Source organism: Sus scrofa, chromosome 12 (genome assembly GCF_054392235.1).
Source record: "Sus scrofa isolate SSC_HxYL_T2T_F1_AM1 chromosome 12, Sscrofa_HxYL_maternal_Yorkshire_Landrace_v2.0, whole genome shotgun sequence".
NCBI lineage: Eukaryota > Metazoa > Chordata > Mammalia > Artiodactyla > Suidae > Sus > Sus scrofa.
The window spans coordinates 5,453,114-5,473,598 of NC_139394.1; the positions used below are offsets into that span (position 1 = coordinate 5,453,114).

Here is a 20,485-nt window from a genome sequence, read left to right on the forward strand (position 1 = left end):
GCCCCCCGCCCAGCCAGCCGCCTCCTCCTCTGGGCGCCCCGCTACCTCTTCCCTCCCATCCCCTCCCCAGCTGGGTCCTGCTGGGTCTCAGCAGCATCATTAGGACAACAGCTTGAGTCTGATGAGCTGCCCTTTGTTGTTTCCTGTTTCCTGGCCATAAAGACTGATTAGGAAGGCCTGCCCCTCAGCTACGAAAACATATTAGTTCTTTCTCTCTGTTTGTTTTATAAACCTTTTTCTTCCTCAACCGGTGAGCAGGACTTGGTGCAGGCAGAACCCCTGCTGCTTCAGTGCAGCACTAGACCTCCCTCCCCAGCTGCTGTGCTAGACCTTTGACCTTGCAAAGGACATGGCTAGTGAGCCGCCTCCATCCAACCTGAACTTCTCTACAATAGGGCCACAGGTCCCCAGACCTGGCTATTAAGGCTAGTCATTGTCTTCAAGGTGACGAGAGCTTAGAGCCCTTGGGCAACGTGAGGCCTAGCAGTTCCCGAGGGAGAGTGGGCAGGCTGCGGACCTGTGGGTGCAGGGGTGGCTTGTGAGACAGGCTGCCGCCCCGGCCTGGAGCTGTGGGCCTTAGCGGCACTGGTCCCATGGTGAGCCAGGGCCAGGCACTGTTGCCCAAGGAGGGACAAACACCCCAGGCAGCCTCGACCTTGCCCTCCCACTCAGCTTGGCAGCCCTAAAAAAAAAAAAAAAAAGTCATAGGTGGCAGAGCACTGGCAGGAGGCTTGGGACCCACAGAGGAGGAAGCAAGTGCCAGGCCAGGGGTGGGTCGCAGGGGGCAGGACGAGAGCCAGGTCTGGGCCCCCTGCCGGGTTCAAAAGGACGCGATGTGGCCGAGGCCTGGGGAGGCTGAAACTCAGCACCAGGTCTGGCTTGAAGGTCAGGGCCATCCGATAGAATTATAATGCCACAAATTTCAATTTTCCAGCAGCCACTTTAAGTAAAAATAGCACCCTTTCCACCACATGAGAGCGCGAGGACCCGCGACCCCGCAGAGCACACTGGCTGAGCACGCCCTTCAGAACTGCGAGCGATAAACCGCTGCTGTTCACAGCAGCCAACGCACTGAACAGGCACCAGGTGAAATCCGGTTTTTAAATCCACTTTTTAAATATCTTTTTATCTTCAAAAGATTATTTTGACCTGTAACCAATTACCGCGATATTTTACGTCCTTTTTTTCATGCCAAGTCTTTGAAGTCTGGTGTGAATTTCACACCTTCAGCACCTCTCAGTTAAGACTGGCCACGTATCCAGGGCTCCAGGGCCGCAGGGGCTGGGACAGTGCAGGGGGTCAGAGCAGTCCACCCCATCCCTGCCTTCTAAGTGAACAACTCACTTTTTTTCCTCGGGTAGTTAAAACCCTGCGTCTTTCTTTGTCCTGTGCCTTTGTCTCGGGGGCCAGGGTCACTGCCATCTCAGTAGGAGCATCCCGCAGTGGCAGCCGCCTCAGAGGCCTGGCTGTTCCTGCTTCCTGCGCGTCGGCCCTGTCCGGGGAGCTGGGGCCTGATTGGACTTGACGTTAGGCAGTCACGCCGGGAATTCAGCTCTTGTTTTTCTTGCATTGAATCAGTTTGTCTTAATCTCTGGGGCGTGCAAGGGCCGCCTCTGGTACTCATTTATTTTCAGGGGCGTCTGCAGCAAAGCTCAGACATTCCAAACCTCAGCCCAGCTGCCTTTTGCCACCTGCCCTTTATCTGGTGTGTGTGTGTGGAGCACACAGCCTCTCCCCCACTCAGCTCAGCAGGGCCTCCCCTGGCTGCTCCCATTCCTGGGGCTGGAGTCTGGATGTTTCCCTCTCCTGGAAGCCCCCATCTCCAATGACCACCCCTCCCAAGAAAGGGCCCAGCATCCTCAGGGAGGCAGGCCAGTGGCTGAGGGCTGCTGTCTGCAGCCTTGGCTGTCAGATCAGGAAACGAGCTCACGCTTGGGTTTGAGATGAGAAGCCAGTGGTCAGGGCTGGCTCCTGAACCCTGAAGTCACTTAAGCAAATGGGCCCCTTTCTGAGAACAGTAGATTGATTGCAGGCGTGCAACCAGTGATTAGAAGAGAATTGTCACCCGGGAATAACACGGAGAGAGAGGCTGGCCTCTGGGCCCGGCTTTCCAGCTCTGGCTCCGTGGCATCCTCACACTCGGCTGGGAGAAGACCACTGGAGGCCGCTCTGCTTCCTCGTTGCTACTTGCTACGTCAAGGCCTCCTGCGGGCCCCCGGGAATGACTCTGGGTCTGTAGAAGGGACTTGACCTGGGCCGTGGTAGAAATACCTGGAAGTGAGGGAAGCCACTCTCTCCTTGAAGACCCTGGGAACCAGGACGGAGAAGGCAGCCCTTGGTGTAAGGAACAGGCCAATAAACTGGCCCTGCTGTTGGACACTCCACCCAACTCCAGAAAAGACCCCGAGGGGCCACGTCTGGGGAGGGAGAGGTAGGAAAACCCAAGTTCACTGGGTTCCCAGAAGGCTCCCCAGACCCCGGGCTCAGCAGCACCTCAAGGCTAATGCTGAGAGGGTCCTTGGGGAAGGGGTCCAGGGAGGGGGGCTCCCTGCCCCTCTGAAGCTGGTCTGAAACTCTTCTGAGGATTCCACCGAGGGGCATCTGACTCCATCTGGCCCTGGAGCTGTGGACGGGTGGGATGACCAGCCAGGCAGAGGGAGCGGCTGGGGACGGCTGGGTGGTGCCTGCTTTTTTCCCTTTCTTTTTAGGGGCGCATCCGCAGATAGATGGAAGTTCTCGGGCTGGGGGTCCAATCGGAGCGACAGCTGCTGGCCTGCACCACAGCCACAGCAACGCGGGCTCCGAGCTGCGTCTGTGACCCACACTGCAGCTCATGCCAACGCCGGATCCTTAATTCACTGAGCAAGGCCAGGGATGGAACCCTCATCCTCATGGATACTAGTCTGGTCCTTAACCTGCTGAGCCACAGTGGGAACTCCCAGTGTCCCCTCTTGAGGCGTACCTCATGCCAGCTGTCTGAGCTGAATGCCTCCTGGCCGCCCCACTATGTTGGTGGAGGACTCGGAGCAGAGACCTCGACCTCCCTCCCACCCCTGGCGGGGCCAGAGCCCTGGGTGGGGGCGGGCCTGCTAGCACTGGGTCAGCTGGAGGTGTTTATTAACCCCAAGCCCGAGCTCTAAGCCTGGGCCTCTGTCCCTGAGCCTGGTGCAGGCTCGCGTCCGTCTGTCTGGAGCCCTGTCCCTCCCGGGTCCAGCTATTTCCCTATCTAGGCGTGACTGCTGCCGGCTCCCTCTGGGTATGTGGGTGTAACAAGTCCCAACCTTCTCTGAGAGTCGGGCAGGCTCGGGCGCCCCGCCCTCTGGGCTGTGCCCTTTCCTCCCAAACTGGTTGTGCAGGAGCGGGCGTGAGTGTGGGAGCCTGGGTGCATGCGCCCTGGCCTCCCTCGCAGCCTCACCTGCAGGGAGGGGCCGCCAGAAACTGCCTGCCCAGGGCCCGGCCGCCCCACCTCGCCAGAGCCTGGCTGAGCCGCCAGCGAGGACGCACGCAGCCCGCACGCCCGCGCCGGCCGAGCCCCGCCAGAGCAGGCACCTGCCTCCACGACCATGTTCAAGGGGCTGAGCAAAAGCTCCCAGGGGAAGGGGTCCCCCAAGGGCTCCCCGGCCAAAGGCTCCCCCAAGGGGTCCCCCAGCAAGCACAGCCGGTGAGCGGGGCCAGGGGAGGTGGCCGGGGCTGGGGTGGCGCCAGACTCAGGAGCTCCAGCCACCTGGAGGCAGCGGGCGGGAGCCTAGGACCAGCCCAGTGCTGGCATTTGGTGTCCTAAGGCCAAGAAGCCCGGGGGTGGACTCTCTTCTCAGGCCGAGCTCCAGCTCTGGCAGGAGGCCAGGGCCAGCCTAGAGCTTGTCGTGTTCTCCGGGGGGCCTGAGGGCCACGGGTTGAGGCTGCTCGGCAGATGCCCTGGACGGGCGCCCACACAGCTGCCTTCCTCGGCTGGGAAGCCAGGGGACAGGAGGGCCTGGGTCCCTGTCTGTGGTTCTGCCCTCAAGGCTCAGCTGGGACTGGGATGACCCTGTGGACCCGGGCACAGGGTGGGCAGGAGGGCTGAGGCCGGAGGAGCTGAGAGGTGGGGTGGGGCGCGGGGTTGCAGGAGGTGGGGCTGTGCTGCCCTCATGTCCAGGCGGCAGTTCCTCCCGTCCCCTGGCTCGCACCTCGGCCTTGAGAGTTCGGTGGTGTGGGGAGGGGGGAGGGACAGTCTCAGAGCCTCCCTTCGGTCACCCAGCTCTCTGCAGGGCCCAGCCTGGCTCTCCAGAGCCCCACATTCTGCAGACAGCGTCCTTCCACTCACTGGCCATCGGTCTGCTCTGCAGGGTGGAGGTGGCGGCTGGCCTGCCCGGGGTCCCGGCCGTGGAGATGAGAGCAGAGATGAAAGGCCCATCACCCCGATAGGAATCAGGGCGACGACATCAAGGCTGGGCTCCTGGGCGGACAGGAAAGGCAGCCGTTAAGACTCTCACTGGAATGACCGGCCCTCCCTGGGGCTCTCAGTCCCTGCCCAGGGTGGGGCGGCCTCCCCCTGGCAGGAACAGCCCTTCCAGGACTCGGGACCCAGAGCTCTCATCCCCAGGCAGGATCCTGGGCAGCTCGGTCCCCACGGCCCTGTCCCTGGCTGCAGCCCCCACTAAAGAGGGCCTGTCATTCCCCTCAAGTGCAGTCCATATAGTTATTGGTCACCTACTGTGTGCCAAGAATGTTCTAGACCCAGGGGAGGCCCCTGCAAATAGAAACGATGGTTCCCTCCCTTCCCAGTGCTTCCATTTTTTTTTTTTTAAGGCCACACCCATGGCATATGGAGATTCCCAGGCTAGGGGTCCAATCGGAGCTACAGCTGCTGGCCTACACCCACAGCCACAGCATCGCAGGATCGGAGCCCACACTGCAGCTCACAGCAACCTTGGATCCTTAATCCACTGAGTGAGGCCAGGGATCGAACCTGCATCCTCATGGATGCTAGTCAGATTTGTTTCCGCTGAGCCACAATGGGAACTCTGATAGGGCTTCCATTCTAGTGGAATGAAAACTAACACTGGGTACCGACTCTGCTCAGGACGCTGCAGATGAATTCCTTCTGCTAACACAGTGACGTGGTGAGGTTGTTATTAGCCTTACTTTACAGGTGGGGAACCTCAAACTCGGAGAGGTTACCTTGCCCAAGACCTCGAGGCTGGAGTGACGGAGAGGGAGAAAAACCAAGCTGTCTGGCCGGAGTTCTTTCAGACTGCGTCTTTGTGGCGATGCCCCTGTGCTTGGTGTGGGGGTGGGGGCTTATCCATGGACCCCTGGTTCAAGGCCCTGATGGCGACCTCAGGGGTGCCGTGCTCATGAGGCTTAAACCACTTTGCCTTTTGCCAGAGCTGCTCAACCCTCTGGGCTCCAGAGCGTGAGCTCAAGCCCACAGCAGGCACCCTACAGAGGGATGCGGGGAACGGCCACTGGGGACCTGGTTCAGGCTCCTTGCTCTGCTCCTGTCTGTGTGACCTGGCCCAAGTCAGGTCCCAGTTTGGGCTCTGAGCACCCCATTCTGGAAAGTGCCCTGGTCCTCCGATGGCCTCTCCCCGCCCCCAGGAACCTTGTTAGCCCAGACACAGACCAAGCCGGGGCGGCAGGGATTCAGGGCTCCGAGGTGGTGGGGGAGCTGCCTGGGCCCACGCCGCTGCTCCCCGGCCCCCAGCCAGCCCACTGCCCCTCCCAAGACCTGGGCTTTTCCATCTCGTTCCATATTAGGGCTCAGCCGGTGGTTCCCTCACTCCTGGGGTAACTGCTCTCCAGCCAGAGGAAGCGGCAGGGACCCTGATGGGGTGGGGACCTGCTCCTCCGGGCTGCATACACCCCGGCCCCTCATTTCCCGAATCCTCACAGGAATGGGTGTCTCCCAGAGGTTTCCATGGAAACCAGAGTGCCCCTGGGCTTGGGCTCCTCCCGACGGCCCTGAACCTGGCAGGAGAGCAGACCTCTGCCCAAGGGGAACAGAGGGAACCTTTCCAACCACGCTGCCCTCTGTCCCCACCACCCATCAGAGCTGCCACCCAGGAGCTGGCCCTGCTCATCTCCCGCATGCAGGCCAATGCCGACCAGGTGGAGAGGGACATCCTGGAGACCCAGAAGAAGCTGCAGCAGGTGAGACCTGAGGCCAGACGGCAGGTGTGCAGACGTGGGAGGCCCGTAGTCACAGCTGGTGGTCCCTGGCATGCCCACTCGTCGTGATGAAGATGGACGGACAGCCCTGTCCTTCACTGGCCACCCCCAAACACAGTGGGAGAGAGGGCTCAGCACTCTTCTGCTGGGCTCCTAGCCTGGGGGCGGGGGCGGAGAGTCACAGGGACGCAAGGCGGGCCCAGGCTTCCCCTGTGTCCTTGAGTTCATGCCCCAGGAGCCTGGGCCCGCCCTCTGCCGGTGTGGGCACCAAGGTGGGCCGGGGCCCCTCAGGGTGGGGCTTGGACAGCAGCGGCAGGCAGTGAAGATTCAGCCCACCCCGCAGGACCGGCAGCACAGCGAGCAGAGCCAGGCCCTGCAGCACCGGCAGGCGGTGGGCCGCAGCCTGAAGGAGGCCGAGGTGCTGCTCAAAGACCTCTTCCTGGACGTGGACAAGGCCCGGCGGCTCAAGCACCCGCAGGCCGAGGAGATCGAGAAGGAGTGAGTGGGGTGGCAGGTGGGGGGACCTGGGGCTCGGGGATGGAGGCGCCGGGGGACCAGCTCCGACCTGCTGGCCACCTCCTTGGCAGCATCAAGCAGCTGCATGAGCGGGTGACCCAGGAGTGTGCCGAGTACCGCGCCCTGTATGAGAAGATGGTGCTGCCGGCTGACATGGCACCCAGGGTCGACTGGGCACAGGTGCTGGAGCAGAAGCAGGTCAGGGGCTGATGCGCGCTTGGACCTGGGGGCCGTCAGGGGTCTGGGGAGGGAGAGGGCAGAGGAGACGCTGCAGTCAGGGAGGGCTTCCTGCAGGTGGGAGGGGTTGTTGGGTTGAAGTGAAGGGGTGAGGAGAGGACATTCCAGAAAAAAGGAGCAAGAGTTCCCGTCGTGGCTCAGGGATTAACGAACCTGACTAGCATCCATGAGGATGCAGGCTCGATCCCTGGCCTTGCTCAGTGGGTTAAGGATCCGGTGTTGCCATGAGCTGCGGTGGAGATCACAGACACGGCTCGGATCCCGAGTTGCTGTGGCTGCGGTGTAGGCCGGCAGCTGTAGCTCCAATTCAGCCCCTAGCCTGGCAACTTCCATGTACCACGGGCCTAAAAAGACAAGAAGACAAAATAAGGAGAAAAAAAAAAAATAGAGTCTCCTGCCTTGAGATGCCATGGGAAGTGGGATCTCTGGGCAGAACCAGATCAGGGACACCCTGCACATCAGGTGAGGAGCTGTGCTTTGATGTCACAACAGCAAGGGTGCCAGGGGAGGGCATGGGCTGGCTCCGGGAGCCAGGCAGGAGGTGCCGAGGCTGGAGCCAGGCAGGGGCCAGGCGGAGTGGGGAGACTTTGCAGAGGCTGAGCCCCGAGTCCTGGGGACCAGTGGGATGCAGGCTCCAAAGTCACGCAACACGGAGGCCTCTGCCAGGGCCACTGGAGAAGACACGTTCTGCAGAGGGGAACTGCGGCCATTTACCTGGGCGCCCACCTGGCCTGTCCACCCTCTGCCCAAAGGACCAGCTCTGTCCCTGCCAAGGGGGTGTGGGGAGGGTGTGGGTGCCGGAGGGCTCCACCCCAGGCCCTGCAGCAGAGCTGAGTGGCCAGCTCTTCTGCAGAAGCAGGTCAGCGAAGGCCAGTACGGCCCGGGCATGGCAGAGCTGGAGCAACAGATCGCCGAGCACAACATCCTGCAGAAGGAGATCGAGGCCTACGGGCAGCAGCTGCGGACCCTCATAGGGCCGGTGGGTGAGCTGTGCCCACACCCATCCCAGCCCCAGCCCCGTCCCTCTCCTCCCATCAGAGCCCGAGCAGGCTAGGCGAGGGAGGGAGGAGTGGGGCCCTTCTCCTCTGAACCCCATCTCTCACGGGGCCTGCATTCTCTCCCCCTTGGTCGAAGCAGGATGCGGACACTATCCGGAGCCAATACCGGAACCTACTGGTGAGCAGGGGGAAGGGCTGGGCTGGGTGGGCCGGAAGCCGAGCAGGGCCTGGCTGTCTGCACCCTTGACGGGGTCAGCGTTTCTGGGCACAGCCTGATGGTGCCTCTCGCCACCCCTTCCCTCTCCCCGCCTCTCCCCCGAGCACAGAAGGCGGCCTCGTGGCGCGGGCAGAGCCTGGGCAGCCTATACACGCACCTGCAGGGCTGCACGCGCCAGCTGAGCGCCCTGGCCCAGCAGCAGCAGCGCATCCTGCAGCAGGACTGGAGCGACCTCATGGCCGACCCCGAGGGCCTGCGGAGGGAGTACGAGGTCAGCGGGGGAGAGTGGGGGCGGGGGGGGGACTGGGACGTCCTGGTCCTTACTGCCCCCCTCCAACTCTCTCCCAGAACTTCAAGCAGCATGAGCTGCTGAGCCAGGAGCAGTGTGTGAACCAGCTGGAGGACGACGGGGAGCGCATGGTGGAGCTCGGGCACCCGGCTGTGGGGCCCATCCAGGTGCGAAGGCCCCGCTGCCTCTGGGACCCCTGCTGCGTCCATCGGGGAGCTTCCAAGAGGCTGGGGAGACCAGGAGGGAGACAGTGGGCGGGCCCAGCCGAAGGGGTGCGTGGCAGAGTGGGTGGATGGGCCAGGGTGGGGTGTGGCCTGAGGGCTCCACGCTGCTGCCCACAGGCCCACCAGGAGGCCCTGAAGATAGAGTGGCAGAACTTCCTGAACCTGTGCATCTGCCAGGAATGCCATCTGCAGCATGTGGAGGGTTACCGCCGGGTGAGCTGTGGGTGCGGCGGGGTGGGGGCAGGGGTGCCTGGAGGACACTGGCCACAGGCCATGCTCGAATCTCCTGAGAAGGACAGAGCTGTGTCCTGGTGACTGGGTGACATCACTCCTGGGAGATGAAAGTTGGTTCTTGTGGGTGAAAAAAAATTTATTCATTTTATGGATAAATCACAGATATGCATACACAAAAGACGTCTTATATATTAAAATTTCACAGCACCGATGGAGACAATAAGGAAAAATGTCTAAAATAGCTCTTTAGGAGTTCCCGTCCTGGCTCAGTGGTTAACGAATCCGACTAGGAACCATGAGGTTACAGGTTCGATCCCTGGCCTTGGTCAGTGGGTTAAGGATCCAGCATTGCCATGAGCTGTGGTGTAGATCGCAGACGTGGCTCGGATCCCACATTGCTGTGGCTCTGGCGTAGGCCGGTGGCTGTGGCTCCGATTTGACCCCTAGCCTGGGAACCCCCATATGCCGCGGGAGCGGCCCAAGAAAATGGCAAAAAGACAAAAAAGACAAAAAAAAAAAAAAAAAAACTTCCTTAGAAGGGACAGTAATGAAACAAGGGTTGAGAAACATGGATATAATAGACAACAGGTAGAAAAAGAAAAAAATAACAAAAGAGAAAAAATTAAAAATACAGAGTTCCGGTTGTGGTGCAGCAGTAACAAACCCCACTAGTCTCCATGAGGATGTGGGTTCGATCCCTGGCCTCACTCGGGGGGTTAAGAATCCGGCACGGCCGTGAGCTGTGGTTAAGTTGCAGACATGGCTCGCATCTTGCTGTGGCTGTGGCGTAGGCCAGCAGCTGCAGCTCGGATTGGACCCCTAGCCTGGGAACTTCCATTTGCTGCTCCCTAAAAAGAAAAAAGAAGAAAGAAGAAAGTAGTGTGTATATATATATATGTGTGTGTGTGTGTGTGTGTGTGTATAAGCCCTTCGTCTGTGCAGGAAGCACAAAAACCAAAGTGTTTCACGACACTTACAGAAACGTTCAGTGACCCCAAAACACCCCATTTGCAGAGCAGTTCTGTTAAAAAGGCCCGGCTGCCTGGGGAGACGGGTCCGTGTAGGGCAAGTGGCAGTTTGGGTTTAGCCGGTTTGCATTTAGCTGGTGTGCAGGGTTGCGGGCAGTGGGTGCCCCAGCTCTGCCCCTGACCACCCACCAACCTCAGTTCCAGGAAGAGGCCGACTCTGTTGGCCAGTCCCTGGCAAAGCTCAGCTCCCGGCTGGACACCCAGTACAGCCCTGGCCCCGGCGGCCCTCCTGGCGCCCTGACAGAGCTGCTTCGACAGCTGGAGGTGAGACGACCCCACCCACCCGCCACCCGAACCCACTCCTGGGGACGAGGCCTGCCCGTGTGTGTCTGGGCCTCCTGCCTCCAGGGCACTCCGTCCAGCCTGGAGCCCCAGCCGCAGAGGCAGGAGAAGGGGGTTCGCTCCAGCAGGAGGAGCCTGGTCTGCTCCCAGCAAGCCCTTCCCACCGCTGGGCCTCCGTTTCCTCACCTGTTATGTGGCCAGGACTGCCCAGAAGAGCTCTGAGGCCTGGGTGATGCTGGACAGTACCTATCCCGCCCCTACCTGCGACCCTAGGATCCGGGGTCCCCAGGGAGGGGCTCCTTTTACTTTGCGGACTGAGAGACCCTGTCTTCATGGAGGATGGGCCCCTCCCGGGCCCTCTTGGGGGAACATCTGGGGCGGGCCTCCGGTGTGGCTTGGTCTGAGCCCCCACTGCCTGGGACCCCGCAGGCAGAGGAGAAGCAGCTGGCCGTGGCCGAGAAGACTGTTAGGGACCTGCAGCTGCGGAGCCAGGAGGTGGCTCCGCTGCCGCAACGCAGGAGCCCACCCCAGCAGCCCCTGCACGTGGACAGCATCTGCGACTGGGACTCTGGAGAAGTATAGTCTCTGAGGGCCCGGCTCCCCTGGCCCCGCCCGGCTCCCCTGGCCACGCCTGGCTCCCCTGGCCTCCCCACTCCTGTCCCACCCCGAGCCCCCTCCTACCCCCGTCCCCGCCCCCACCCCCACCCCAGCAGCCCTTCTCTCCAAGCCCTGTCCTGCCTCTGGCCCATCCCTCTCCTACCCCAGCACCTCCCGCCCACCCTAGCTCCAGTCCCCACCTGTCCCCACCCAGCCTCCACCCCTCTTAGGCTCAACCCCTTCGCCAGCCCAGCCCCCGAGCCTGCACGAGCCCCTCCCCACCTGCCCGCAGGTGCAGCTGCTGCGGGGTGAGCGCTATACACTGATGGACAACGACGACCCGCACACCTGGGTGGTCCAGGGCCCCACAGGCGAGACCAAACGTGCCCCAGCTGCCTGCTTCTGCCTCCCAGCTCCGGACCCTGAGGCCGTGGCCAGGGCCTCCAGGTGGGTCTGCCTGGGGAGCCTCAGGAGCAGGAGGAGCCGGGGGCCAGACCGGGCCCTGCAGCTGGAGGCCATTGCCTGGCCTTCGCCTGGAAGCGTGTCTGTGGGGCTGGGGGAGGGCGAGTGGAGGCACATCCTTCTCTGATCTCCTCCTCCTTCCAGGCTGGCCTCGGAGCTGCAGGCCCTGAAGCAGAAACTGACCACTGTCCAGAGCCGCCTGAAGGCCGGTGCCGAGGAGCCCTTTCGGCCTGGCCAGCAGGGTAGCGAGGGCTGAACAGGGAGGGGGGAGGCATTGCTGGAATGGAGGGAATAGGTTCCTACTTGGTCCCTGTGGGGGTTGCCAGGGGCAGAGGTGCCCCCAAATTAAGGACTCCTGCTCTGGGGATTCCATCTCCTGGGTCAGCAAGCCCCTGGCACTGTCCCTCCCTCAGCCAGGCCCTGCCCACACCCTTCCCTCCCTACCCCGCCCCCGACAGGACCCCCTGTGGGCACTCAGGGAGGGCCCGTCAGGCAGGTGGACGGACATGAGGGGGCCCTGGCCCCTTACAGGCACCCTTGTCCTCCAGCTCCAGCTGGCTCAGCCCCAGCCGACCCACAGGCCCAGAAGCTCCTGACACAGATGACCCGGCTGGAGGAGGACCTGGGGCAGATAGAGAGGCAGGTGCTGGCCTGGGCCAGGGCCCCGCTGAGCCGTGCCACCCCACTGGAGGACCTGGAGGGCCGCATCCAAAGCCACAAGGTGGGTGAAGCAGGGCGGCTGGGATAACGGCCTGGAGTTCCTGTTGTGGCTCAGCAGGTTAAGAACCTGACTTGTGTCCCTGAGGATGCAGGTTTGATCCTGGCCTCGCTCAGTGGGTTAAGGATCCGGCGTTGCCACAAGCTGCGGCGTAGATCACAGATGCGGCTCAGAACCCGCATCGCTGTGGCTGTGGTGGAGGCCGGCCACTGCAGCTCTGATTCGACCCCTAGCCTGGGGCCCTAAAAAGGAGGAAAAAAAAGAAAAGAAATAGTCTAGCCCTGGGGGTGCATAGACTAAAGATGAGGCAAGTGTGGGAGCAGCCCAGGGCCCCTGAGGTGGGAGAAGGGAGCGGATGGTCCGGGGCTCACACAGGCCCATTCCCATCCTGGCTCCGCCGTGGACCAGCTCTGTGACTTGGGGCCACTCACGCACCTTCTCTGGGCCTTGGTTTCCTCATCCCTGAAAACGGGCACGATAATACCCAGCTCGCCTGGTTGTCCTGAGGCTGAGTATAGGAGGGCCTGGGAAGGTTCTAGAAGGGCAGGGCTCAGAGTAGAGAGGCCTGCACCTGCTCTGGAAGGGTGTTCCGGCGAGGCTCTGAGAGCAGCATCTTAGGGGTGTTTGCTCCTGGCCGGTGGGCGGGGAGCCGCCCGGAGAGGTTGGCGGCGTGTAAACACGATCTCAAAAGGACTCGGAGGTGCTACGAGGGAAAGCCGCCCCTTCCCCGCACTGGGCAGGGAGGCAGTTTGGATTATATGCTTCCAAACCGGTTTTTACTCAAACATATTGTTTGGATTTGGCTTTTTAAAAATGTGAATCATGTCATTCACGTCGTTGTGCAACTTTTATGTTCACTCCGCAACATGCCTCAGCTGTGGGGCCGGAGGGCTGCAGCTGGGTCCGAGGGCCGGCGAGGGTCAGAGGGCTCCACAGGCTGGGTCCTGGGCCAACTTGAAGGTGCCGGGGGACGGAGCAGGAGTGGCAGAGGGAGGCAATGCCAGTTACGCCGCCTCAGCAATACCTCTGCCCACGCCGGGCACTGGTTACCACTGCCCTGGGACCTGGTGGCTCTCTTGGGCCCGGGCAGGTTCCAAGTAGGTCCTCAGGTGTTGAAGTCACAGCATCTGGCACATCAGGGGTGCTGGGGGTCCAGTTCGCCTGGAAGGTAGGCCATGCATGGCATGGCACAGAGTGGGCACCAATGGCTTACGGAATGAATGAATGAGGACCCGATGAAAGAAGGATTGAAATCACCCCGTGTGGATGGAGCCAGGGCTTGGTGGCCTGACCTGGAGTGACAGGGCGGGGAACTGAGGTTTTGGGAACAAGACAGTGACATGAAGACCAAGGCGGGCGGAAGCTCCCGACTCACAGAGTCTTGTTCCATCCTCTCATCAGGCGTCTTATAGATGAGGAGACCGAGGGTCCGCGAGGTTGGCCTGCCCCAGGTCATATCCCTGGGAACTGAGCCCCAGCATGTCCACACCACACGCTCGGGCTTCGTGGGCAGTGTTGGGTGGACCTGGCAGGAGGGCTGGGTTGAACCCACCTGCCCAAAGCAGAGGTCCTGAGCCCCGCCCCACCCTAGGGCACCACCCAGCGGCTGCAGAGCCTGGGGGCTGAGAAGGAGGCGGCCCAGCAGGAGTGTGAGGCGTTTCTCTCCGGGCAGCCGGTGGGCGCCGCCGCCCTGCACCTGCCCGTGGTCCTTAACAACGTCAAGAACAAGTACAGCGACGTGCAGGTGCTCTGCGGCCTCTACAGAGAGAAGTGAGTGCTCTGGGGTGGGGGCGGCTGGGCGGGGCAGCTGGGTGTGGCCAAGGGGACGTCTGACCATTGACCTCTCCTGTGGCAGAGCTAAGGCTGCCCTCGGCCTGGAGCGGCAGATCCAGGATGCGGACAGGGTCATCCGAGGCTTTGAGTCCGCCCTGGCACAGGAGGCCCCCATCCCTGCCAGCCCGGGCGCCCTGCAGCAGAAGGTCAGCGAGCTGCAGGTGAGGGCCAGGTGGCCTCCTGGCAGGAGAGGGGGCACAGCCTGAACAAGCATTTGGGGGCAGGGGCAGGGCAGACCTGGCGTCTCCCTGGACCTCGAGGGTGCATCGCGCTGTGTCGCCTCCTCCCCCAGCGCCAGCGGAGGGCGCTGCTGGAGCAGCAGGCCTGCGTGCTGGGGCTGCACCGCCAGCTGAAGGCGGCTGAGCACACGTGCAGCGCGCTGCAGAACAACTTCCACGAGTTCTGCCAAGACCTGCCGCACCAGCAGCGCCAGGTGCGGGCCCTCACCGACCGCTACCACGCCGTGGGGGACCAGCTGGACCTGCGGTGAGTGACTGGGCCCATGCTGCACCACAGCGGCTGCTGACAAGCTGTGTGACCCTGAACTGGAGACGTCACCTCTCTGAGGCTCAGGTTCCTCACCTCTAATGTGGCATGATGCCAGGACCGACATCCCAGGTGGCGCCGGGCAGACACTGTCCGGTCCACCTCTGAAGGCTCAGCTCCAGCACTGGGCCAGAATTAGGGGGCGCGCGGGGGGGGTGTCTCCTGACCTGTCCCAGGGAGAGAGGGACCCACCAGCCTCCTCTGTGCCCCTCATCTGTCCCCCGAAGGCAGCTCTCACCTCTGCTTTGGGCCTCAACCTCCTGCAGGGAGAAGATGGTGCAAGACACCGGCCTCATGTACCAGCAGTTCAAGAACTGCAGGGACAACCTGAGCTCCTGGCTGGAGCAGCTGCCCCGCGGCCAGGTGCGGCCCAGCGACGGGCCCAGCCAGATCGCCTACAAGCTGCAGGCGCAGAAGGTGAGGAGCTGGAGCTGCAGGCGACCTGGGGACAGGTAGCCAGAGCGGGGCCCTCAAGCCAAGTTCAGTTCCCAGGTGGACACCCCAGCAGGAGAGCCACCTGTGCACGTGCGGCCCCCTGGTGACCAGGGTTTTAAGGACCGCAAAGCTCAGCCCATGGGGGCCCGGAGTCCCTTACCACCAGCCTTCCACCCACAATGCTCCACTTTGCTCCCAGAAACGGCCAGCCTTTCTCTGTCTAGTCTGAGGTCGGCCGCGGGCTTTACGCTCCTGGGGCTTCCAACCCCCTACTGCATAGCCTCTTCCTGCCTGCTGAGCCCCGACCGCCGAGCCCCGACCACCTGCTCGTCATGAACCAGGGCCTGGCGTTCAGCTCGGCCCTCAGGCAGCGCCCAGTCTGGCGGGGAGGCTGGTGCATCTCAGGCCGTGACACTGATAAACACGTTAGTGGAGAAGCCGGTGCGGGACACGCGTGGACAGCAGGGCAAGCCGCCTGGAACTGACACCCAGGCCAAGGCCTGAGGAATAAACAGGGTGCCCAGGTGTTGGGGAGGGGTCGAAACGTGCCAAGCAGAAGCCACGGTGGGTCACAGGGGAGAAGAGGCACTTTCCCACGGAGCCCTTCCTGCCCTCGGGTGGAGCCACCTGCTGGCGGCCCTGGAGGTGCCCAGCGGAAGGGGAGTCCAGGTGAGCGGTGCTTCTGACTGTCACTTCTTCCCTGGCAGAGGCTGCTGCAGGAGATCCAGGGCCGCGAGCAGGACAAGGCCATGGCATCCCGCCTCTCCCAGGACCTCCAGGCGGCCCTCCAGGTAAGCATTTACTCCAGCAGGTCCCTCTGTGTCTCCCACTCTGCCAGTCCCCTCCCCCTGCCAGCTGCCCCCGCGTGAGCCAGCCTGTTCTCCTTTTCCCCCTGCTCAGGGCTATGAGCTGCAGGCAAACACCTACCGCTGCTCCCTGGAGCCCCTCCAGGCGGGGTCGGCCCCCACGAGACCCCGAGTGGCTCCCCTGCAGGAGAGCATCCAGGCCCAGGTGAGGGAGGCTGTGTGTTCCCTGGCAGGCGGGCGCCGGCTCTGCTGCCTCTGGAGGGTGGGGGTGGGGGTGGGGAGCGGACCCCACCCTCCGTCTCCCGCCCTTTTGGCCTCTCCAGGAGAAGAGCCTGACCAAGGCCTACACTGAGGCTGCAGCTCTGCAGCAGCAGCAACTGCACCAGCTGGAGTTTGCCAGAAAGATTCTGGAGAAGGTAGGGAGGTGATGCCCTTCGGTTCCCGCACTGGGCAGCCTGGCCCGTTGTGGGCCTGGCAGCCTTCCCTTCTTCCTCCCCCTGCAGCCTGCACCCCGGGACAGGCTCGGCGGCCTGAGCTCCCTGCCTCCCCAGTTCTCCCCCAGCAGCTCTTACAGGCTGGTTCCACCTCAGAGTTAGTACGAGGAGATGTCATTCAATCCGGTCATAGCTGAGCCACCGGGCAGTGCCCTGGTGGGGACAGGAGAAAATGGCCACAACGTCTTCAGCCTTGGGACCCAGCCCCCGCTGGGGAGAGGCCACCTGGGTCTCTGTCCCTGGGAGAGCAGGAGCCAGAAGGTCTCCAGGACTCGGGGTGGCTGGCCAAGGGACTTTGCAGCTTTCTCCTACCCAGAGAAGCTCTCCGGGGTCCCTCAGAGGCCTGCGGGCCCATTTCGGGAGCTTGGGTGGAAGGGGAAGGGGGACGGCTTGGGAGAGAGACTTTCCTATTTGCAGCCTGACCACTGCCTTGCACCCTAAACCCTGGGCCTTGAGAATCCTGCCTCCAAGCATCTCACGGCTTTGGTTCCACCTCCCAGGACCTACTGGGAACCCAGGAAGCAGGGAGGGGTCCTGGTCTCAGGAAAGTGGGGTGGGAATGGGCCCTTTGCTCCCCTCCCCCCAGGACTCTCCCCTCTTCCTCTCACTCTGCAGAAGGAGCTCAGCGAGGACGTTCCGGTGACCCACCACGCACAGCAGGGGTCCGAGCGCCCCGCCCCAGCAGGGGCAGAGGCCGAGGCCCTGAGATCCCAGCTGGAGGAGGAGAGGAGGCGGGTGGCCCAGGTGCAGCGGGAGCTGGAGGAGCAGAGGAACCAGCTGCTGGAGCTGAGGACCCAGCGGCCCTTGGAGAGACTGGAGGAGAAAGAAGTGGTGGAGTGCTTCCGGGACCCCCAGCTGGAGAGTCGCCTGTCCAGGTTGAAGTCCCAGGTGGAGGCCGAGGACCGGAAGCGGGCTGGCCTGCAGGCAGCGCTGGAGGCCGCGGCCCAGAAGCTCGTGCAGCTGGAGAGCGAGAGGAAGGCCACGCGGCCTCACCTGCTGACCAAGGAGGTCACCCACATCGAGAGGGACCCCAGCCTGGACAGCCAGGCGGCCCAGCTCGTCGGCGAGATCCAGCACCTGAGGGCGGAGGACGCCGCCGTCTCGGCCCAGCTAGAGGCGCTGAGGACCGAGCTGCAGGCCCTCGAGCGGAAGGAGGCGAGCGTGCAGGAGAAGGTGGTGGTGAAAGAGGTGGTCAAGGTGGAGAAGGACCTGGAGATGGTCCGGGCGGTGCAGGCCCTGAGGCGGCAGATGCAGGAGGACGCGGCGCAGCGGAAAGGGGCAGAGGCGGCCGTGGCCAAGGCGCAGGCTCGCATCGCGGAGCTGGAGCGGGCCATCAGCGCCGTGGAGCCGAAGGTGGTTGTGAAGGAGGTGAAGAAGGTGGAGCAGGACCCCGGGCTCCTCCGAGAGGCGTCCAGGCTCAGGGGCCTCCTGGAGGAGGAGAGGAAGAAGAACGGGGCTCTGGCCAGGGAGCTGAAGGAGCTGCACGAGCAGCACAGCGTGGCGGAGAAGCAGAAGCCCAGAGTGGCGCTGCAGGAGCGCGTCCACGAGATCTTCCACGTGGACCCGGAGACCGAGCGGGAGATTGCGCGGCTCAGGGCCGAGCTGCAGGACATGGCCCGCAAGAGGGGCGGCGTGGAGGAGGCGGTGGGGCAGCTGCTGCCCGAGCTGGCGGTCCTGCGGGCGCAGAAGCCCACGGTGGAGTACAAGGAGGTGACGGAGGAGGTGGTGAAGCACGAGCAGAGCCCGGAGGTGCTGCGGGAGATCGACCGCCTGAAGGCTCAGCTCAATGAGCTGGTCAACGGCAGCGGGCGGGCCCAGGAGCAGCTCATCCGGCTGCAGGGGGAGCGCGACGAGTGGCGGCGGGCGCGGGCCAAGGTGGAGACCAGGACGGTGAGCAAGGAGGTGGTGCGCCGCGAGAAGGACCCGGTCCTGGAGCAGGAGGCCCGGCGGCTGCGCCAGGAGGTGCGGGAGGCGGCCCAGAAGCGGCGGGCCACCGAGGCCGTGGTCTACGAGCTGCAGAACAAGTACCTGCTGCTGGAGAGGAGGCGGCCCGAGGAGAAGGTGGTGCTGCAGGAGGTGGTGGTTACCCAGAAGGACCCAAAGCTGCGCGAGGAGCACAGCCGGCTGAGCCGCAGCCTGGACGAGCAGGTGGCCCGGCGGCGGCAGCTGGAGCGGGAGGTGCAGCAGCTGCGGGCGGCCATCGAGGAGGACGAGGCCCTGCTGGGCTTCCAGGAGGACCGCAGCAAGAAGCTGGCGGCCGAGCGGGAGCTGCGGCAGCTGACCCTGCGGGTCCAGGAGCTGGAGAGGCGGCCTCCCGCGGTGCAGGAGAAGATCGTCATGGAGGAGGTGGTGCAGCTGGAGAAGGACCCGGACCTGGAGAAGTCCACGGAGGCCCTGCGGCGGGCCCTGGAGCAGGAGAAGACGCGGGTGTCGGAGCTGCACCGGGAGTGCAAGAACCTGCAGGTGCAGATCGACGTCCTCCAGAAAACCAAGTCGCAGGAGAAGACCATCTACAAGGAAGTGATCAGGGTGGAGAAGGACCGGGTGCTGGAGGGCGAGCGCGCCCGGGCGTGGGAGGCGCTCAACAGGGAGCGCGCCGCCCGGCAGAGCCGCGAGGAGGGGGCCAGGCGCCTGCGGGAGCGGATCGACCGGGCCGAGGCGCTGGAGCGGACCTGGTCGCGGGAGGAGGCCGAGCTCCAGCAGGCCCGGGACCAGGCGAGCCAGGAGTGCGGGCAGCTGCGGCAGGAGCTGCGGGAGCTGGAGAAGCAGAAGCAGCAGCAGGTGATAGACCTGCAGGAGGAGTCCAAGCTGCGCAGCCAGAAGACGGAGAGCGAGCGGCAGAGGGCAGCCCAGCGGGGCCAGGAGCTCTCGCAGCTCGAGGCGGCCATCCTCCGAGAGAAGGACCAGATCTACGAGAAGGAGCGGACCCTCCGCGACCTCCACGCCAAGGTGGGCTGCGAGGAGCTCAGCCAGGAGACCCAGACGCGCGAGACCAACCTCTCCACCAAGATCTCCATCTTGGAGCCCGAGACGGGGAAGGACCTGTCGCCGTACGAGGCCTATAAGCGGGGCATCATTGACCGAGGCCAGTACCTCCAGCTGCAGGAGCTCGAGTGTGACTGGGAGGAGATCACCACCTCTGGCCCCCGTGGGGAGGAGTCTGTGCTCCTGGACCGCAAGAGCGGGAAGCAGTACTCCATCGAGGCCGCCCTGCGCGGCCGGCGCATCTCCAAGGAGGAGTACCACCTCTACAAGGACGGCCGCCTCCCCATCGGCGAGTTCGCCCTGCTCGTGGCGGGCGAGACCAAGCCCTGCGCCTCCCTCTCCATCGGCGCCATCATCTCCAAGTCCCCGCTCGCCTCCCCGGGCCCCCAGGGCGCCGGTTTCTTCTCTCCCGGCTTCTCCCTCGGGCTCGGCGAGGACAGCATCCCCATCGCCGGGGTCTACGACACAACCACAGACAACAAGTGCACCATCAAGACGGCCGTGGCCAAGAACATGCTGGACCCCATCACCGGGCAGAAGCTGCTGGAGGCGCAGGCGGCCACGGGGGGCATCGTGGACCTCCTCAGCCGAGAGCGCTACTCCGTGCACAAGGCCGTGGAGAGGGGGCTGATCGAGAACAGCGCAACGCAGAGGCTGCTCAACGCCCAGAAGGCCTTCACCGGCATCGAGGACCCCGTCACCAAGAAGCGGCTGTCGGTGGGCGAGGCCATCCGGAAGGGCTGGATGCCCCTGGAGAGCGTGCTCCCGCACCTGCAGGTGCAGCACCTGACCGGCGGGCTCATCGACCCCAAGAGGACAGGCCGCATCCCCCTCTCGCAGGCCGTGCTCTCCGGAATGATCAGTGAAGAGCTGGCCCAGCTCCTGCAGGACGAGGGCAGCTACGACAAGGACCTGACAGACCCCATCTCCAAGGAGAGGGTGAGCTACAGGGAGGCCATGGGGCGCTGCCGGAAAGACCCGCTGAGCGGCCTGCTGCTCCTGCCAGCCTCCCTGGAGGGGTACCGCTGCTACCGTTCGGCCTCCCCCACCGCCCCACGCTCCCTGCGCTGACGGGGGCCTGGGGGGGAGGCATGCGTGAGGGGGAGGGTAGGACGCACGCAGCCTGGTCTGAGCGGGTGGGGCTTCCCACTGTCTGACCCGTGTCCCATTCCTCAAATGCGCTTGGCGCTGGGCTCCCTCCCCGAACCTGGTACCTAAAGCACCCCCAACCCGGCAGCCCTCTTTTCCTCCCTCCCCCCCCAGCACTTGCAATAAACAGCTTCTCAGGTGGGTGTCTGGTTCACATTTGGGAAATGGGGCATGACCACGAGGGAGGGATAGTGCTGCTTGGGTCCCTCCCAGGTGGCCCTGCTGGGAACGGGGTGGCTCCTTTGACTCTGGGAGGGATCCGGCGTGGGGAGGTCATGGAGAATC

At 63.6% G+C, this 20,485-nt stretch overlaps 1 protein-coding gene across 3 annotated transcripts; it reads left to right on the forward strand.

Moving 5' to 3' along the window:
- The first annotated feature begins 3,472 nt into the window (after positions 1 to 3,472).
- EVPL (envoplakin) lies at positions 3,473 to 20,341 on the forward strand. 3 transcript variants are annotated; one of them, XM_084983444.1, is made up of 23 exons: positions 3,473 to 3,661; positions 6,033 to 6,132; positions 6,494 to 6,648; positions 6,738 to 6,864; positions 7,757 to 7,882; positions 8,041 to 8,079; positions 8,228 to 8,389; positions 8,467 to 8,574; positions 8,749 to 8,844; positions 10,032 to 10,157; positions 10,605 to 10,751; positions 11,065 to 11,219; positions 11,379 to 11,476; positions 11,783 to 11,955; positions 13,544 to 13,722; positions 13,808 to 13,946; positions 14,078 to 14,271; positions 14,598 to 14,748; positions 15,474 to 15,557; positions 15,667 to 15,777; positions 15,896 to 15,988; positions 16,682 to 18,090; positions 19,172 to 20,341. In XM_084983444.1, exons 1-23 carry the CDS (start codon positions 3,564 to 3,566, stop codon positions 19,680 to 19,682), a joined length of 4,581 nt encoding a protein of 1,526 aa, XP_084839570.1. In that variant the 5' UTR covers positions 3,473 to 3,563; the 3' UTR covers positions 19,683 to 20,341. The 3 variants fall into 3 exon arrangements, with proteins under 3 accessions (XP_084839570.1, XP_084839572.1, XP_003131232.5); XM_084983446.1 differs by having other exon boundaries at positions 16,682 to 17,776; positions 19,322 to 20,341; XM_003131184.7 differs by having other exon boundaries at positions 16,682 to 20,341.
- Positions 20,342 to 20,485: the final 144 nt, after the last annotated feature.

Bases quoted from the DNA above. Each gene is read 5' to 3' on its own strand.
- EVPL (XM_003131184.7), top strand. From the start codon at position 3,564: ATGTTCAAGGGGCTGAGCAAAAGCTCCCAGGGGAAGGGGTCCCCCAAG. The intron at 8,845-10,031 runs GTGAGCTGTGGG...CACCAACCTCAG, and splicing joins ATGTGGAGGGTTACCGCCGG to TTCCAGGAAGAGGCCGACTC. The intron at 10,158-10,604 runs GTGAGACGACCC...GGGACCCCGCAG, and splicing joins AGCTGCTTCGACAGCTGGAG to GCAGAGGAGAAGCAGCTGGC.